This window comes from Amphimedon queenslandica, unplaced genomic scaffold (genome assembly GCF_000090795.2).
Source record: "Amphimedon queenslandica unplaced genomic scaffold, v1.1 AMPQUscaffold_13496, whole genome shotgun sequence".
NCBI lineage: Eukaryota > Metazoa > Porifera > Demospongiae > Haplosclerida > Niphatidae > Amphimedon > Amphimedon queenslandica.
In genome coordinates, this window is record NW_003546268.1 from 319,240 (window position 1) to 322,566 (window position 3,327).

General features: G+C 37.1%; 1 protein-coding gene across 1 annotated transcript in view; it reads left to right on the forward strand.

Annotated features, from left to right (window-relative positions):
- Window positions 1-3,327, forward strand: part of LOC109580326 (uncharacterized) — a 19,627-nt gene that overhangs the window by 9,146 nt on the left and 7,154 nt on the right. The window contains exons 13-14 of the mRNA XM_019993360.1: window positions 1,230-1,420; window positions 1,470-1,680. Coding sequence (XP_019848919.1) covers window positions 1,230-1,420; window positions 1,470-1,680 — 402 coding nt within the window. The remainder of the gene's footprint in view (window positions 1-1,229; window positions 1,421-1,469; window positions 1,681-3,327) is intronic.

The window sequence follows — 3,327 nt, forward strand, 5'->3', positions numbered from 1 at the left end:
TGTGGTAAAAAATCCTACACCACTGCATGAAGATAAAGTCTTCAAAGTGTTATCATAGCAGCCAGTCTGTGTGGAATAATTGCAATGCTTTGGACTATATTCTTCATGCAGTGGTGTAGGATTTTTTCCACACCAGTTTGCAAGTACCCTCATGTTTCTTTACTTTTTTCCAATTCAATCCTACTACTTTTCCATTTTTAATGTTTTTTATTTACTTGTTTCCATTCTTTTTCTTAAAATTAATAAATTACATTCTGTTATGATTCTGTGGTTAGGTTAATTATATTCATGTTGATCACGTGCGCATAAATTAAAATGGCGTCAAACCACAAACCCACGCGGTGTCTGCAGCTGGATTTTGTCTGCCATTTCTTCTCTGTCCTCGCTTCTTTTTGAAACTACCTTTGTGGTCCTTGACCCAAGCCTAGAGGAATGATGTCAAAGCCAACTCGAGCGCTTCTCTGGCTTAAAAGATTAACGGGTGCATAGAAGAAGATGAAAGAAGAAAAAGTCTGAAGAATTTTGCAGAAATTTGAATTTGGGCCTATTCTCCAGAATTGCTCCCGCTACATTACAGTCCACTTTAAAGGTACCAGGAGAATCGCTCAGTGAAGGAGAGCTCATTTAAGCCATTTATAAGGCTGTACAACGTAAGATAAAAGAGTTATAAGTGTTTGAAAATCATTAAAACGGCCGCCATCTTGAAAAACCAACCTCAATCCTACTTATAGGCTAGTGCTACCGCCTATATAATAGTTAGCATAACGGTAATACTTTTTTGAATGAATCATGCCAGTCTTAGCACTGTAGTGGTGGAGTGATTTTTTAAAGTCACTTGCTAATGTGTGTTAAAAAATTTTCACTTAATAAATTAAGTCTATTTAATTTTTTGTGATAAGAATTTTGTGAACCCATCAGGTTTCAGGGCCATGAAGGGAGGGAAATATGATTTCATCTGTCTTTGCCACTGTGATAGACTCTTAGATAGGCTGCTAATGCTTGGAAAGGATTGATTTGTTGTTTAAACTCAAGCCTACGTGTATATAGATGTTTGTTGTTTATGAATATAGTTATAGAATTAAAACACACTAGATAGTATAGACAATGTTATTTGTGGATTTTTGTTGACGTGAAAATTATTTACTTAAGGTAATTAGTATGCTTAAAGTGATACTATTAAATTATGAAATATTTTTCAAATAATACCACTAAAATTTATTTTATTTTAGATGTGGACATTTCATATCGTCCAGTGTATGATGAGCTTCGTACGGTACACACTGACCTTATTGATAGTGATGAGAAGTTAGTTGCAGTTAAAGCAAATGATCTTTTGTTGCGTCTTGGAGTAAGGAATCTTAATATTACTGAAGTCATTGAGCAGCACATTATTCCACATTTCAAAAAAGAAAATACTGAGGTCAGGTGGTTATAATTTAATCAAAAATTGAAATAATTATATTTTATAGGATACTAGTGAACATTTGCTGATTTTGTATCTCTCATTTATTGAGAATGCTATTGAAAGAAACCAGTTCTCTCAGAAGAAAGCAATAGATGAACTAAAGGGACATGTTGTTTTGATCACTGAAAATGGAAAAAGGCTCAAGCCTAGTGATGAAGTGATTCATTTTCATTCAAAATACGAACCACAATGTGATCTTACTAAAAGTTTCCCAAGTATGTCTATGCATATATAGTTATAAATTTTCCATAAACATTTGTGACCATAATTGACAAAAGGTACCTTATGGCGGATTTTAAAATTCATCATTATAATGAAAAATATCAACCTGTGAGTGCTCTGTTAAAAATCTATTGTTTCTAAAAATTACATAGTAACTTTTTGCATCCTGTTCAGTAATTTTATAATAAATGGAGCTCAGGAAGTTCGATTTTTATGGCTATAAAGACACATTTCACTACCCGCCATAAGGTACCTTTTGTCAATTATGGTCACATTTATTAGTGGGAGATTTGATTGCTACATTGTATGCGTATTATACTCATTCTCAATCAAATGTGGTCACACAATACTGTATACACTGATTATTGGCCTCTCCTAGCTTTGTGTAGGCGAGGACTAGGTACTTTGGTTGTCTGTCTGTCATTACCCGAGACCGCGTAGGCGTTGGTCGAGGGTAAAGCAGTCGTCCTGTCTGTGTGTTCGCTTTAACCTCCACTTTTGAGCTGACACTGCTTTCTTGTCTTGTCCTAGAGAGTCTTATAATCAACACTGGCTCTAGAAAAAGTTATTCTCCGTCTTGGGAATCCTTGATTTGTCTTTTCCGTGGTAAAAGAAGCTGGCAAAGTCGCCAAACGTAGTCGGCTCTCCTGCAGCTCTTTCGTAGTGAAAGCAAAAGAGCAACAGGGCAGATAAAACAATAAAGCAAAGCCTCAACTTTCATTAATATGAGAGGAATTGCTTCAATCTTCGTCGTTTTAAAGATATGATAGCCCAAACTTTCATACCTTGTGAGTTTAGATGAGGCTCTCTTCTCCCGAGGTAGCGGCCAGAGTCTTTTAACATTAGGGACTAGATAGCAGTTTGTATGCAACAAATAGAGCCTATCAAATGTATGCTAAACTTTTTAAAAGTCGAGAAAAACCAAAGCTTTCTTCACCACTTAGGGCCATGTGCCACCATTTACTGTGTGTGGGGTGGAGCATGGCTTGATTGAACCACACCATAGATATTAGAGTAAATGAAAGGGATAGGAAACTTCCGTTCCCGGGAAATCAAGCTATTTACCCTAGAAAGCGGAGGAATCCGGATACTAGTATACTCTACCTGTTTATTTCCCATAGGAAGTGGCTACGGAACCGGTACCGGTTCCCATTTTCAAGGTCTTATAGAACCGGCATGATCACGTGGTGCCTAAACCACGCCCGTTTACACACGTGCTTAATCATGGCAGCTGTCTTTTCAAAGTCTGTTTCTTCTGCCGAACATTCTGAAGCTAAAGCTCGGCCCCAAGTACCTTCTTTCGTGCTTGGGGAACGATTTGAGTCTTATGATGAGCTGGAAGCTAAGTTGAAGCAGTATGAAAAAGCTACTTATACTCAATGGTGGAAAAGGGATTGCAGGACAGTAGATGCCGCTAAAAGGCGTGTAAACCGACAACTCTCTGACAAGATACGATATTATGAAGTTGTATTTAAGTGTATCAATGGTGGGAGAAAGTTCAAATCTAAAGGAGAAGGGATACGATCAACAATGTTAGTTTGATTATACAGTACTGAGCAATTAGTTCAATGATCTCATTGTGACCTGTTGTACAGGACCTTTCGTCAGAACTGCCCTGCAGAGTTGTCTTTGATAGCATC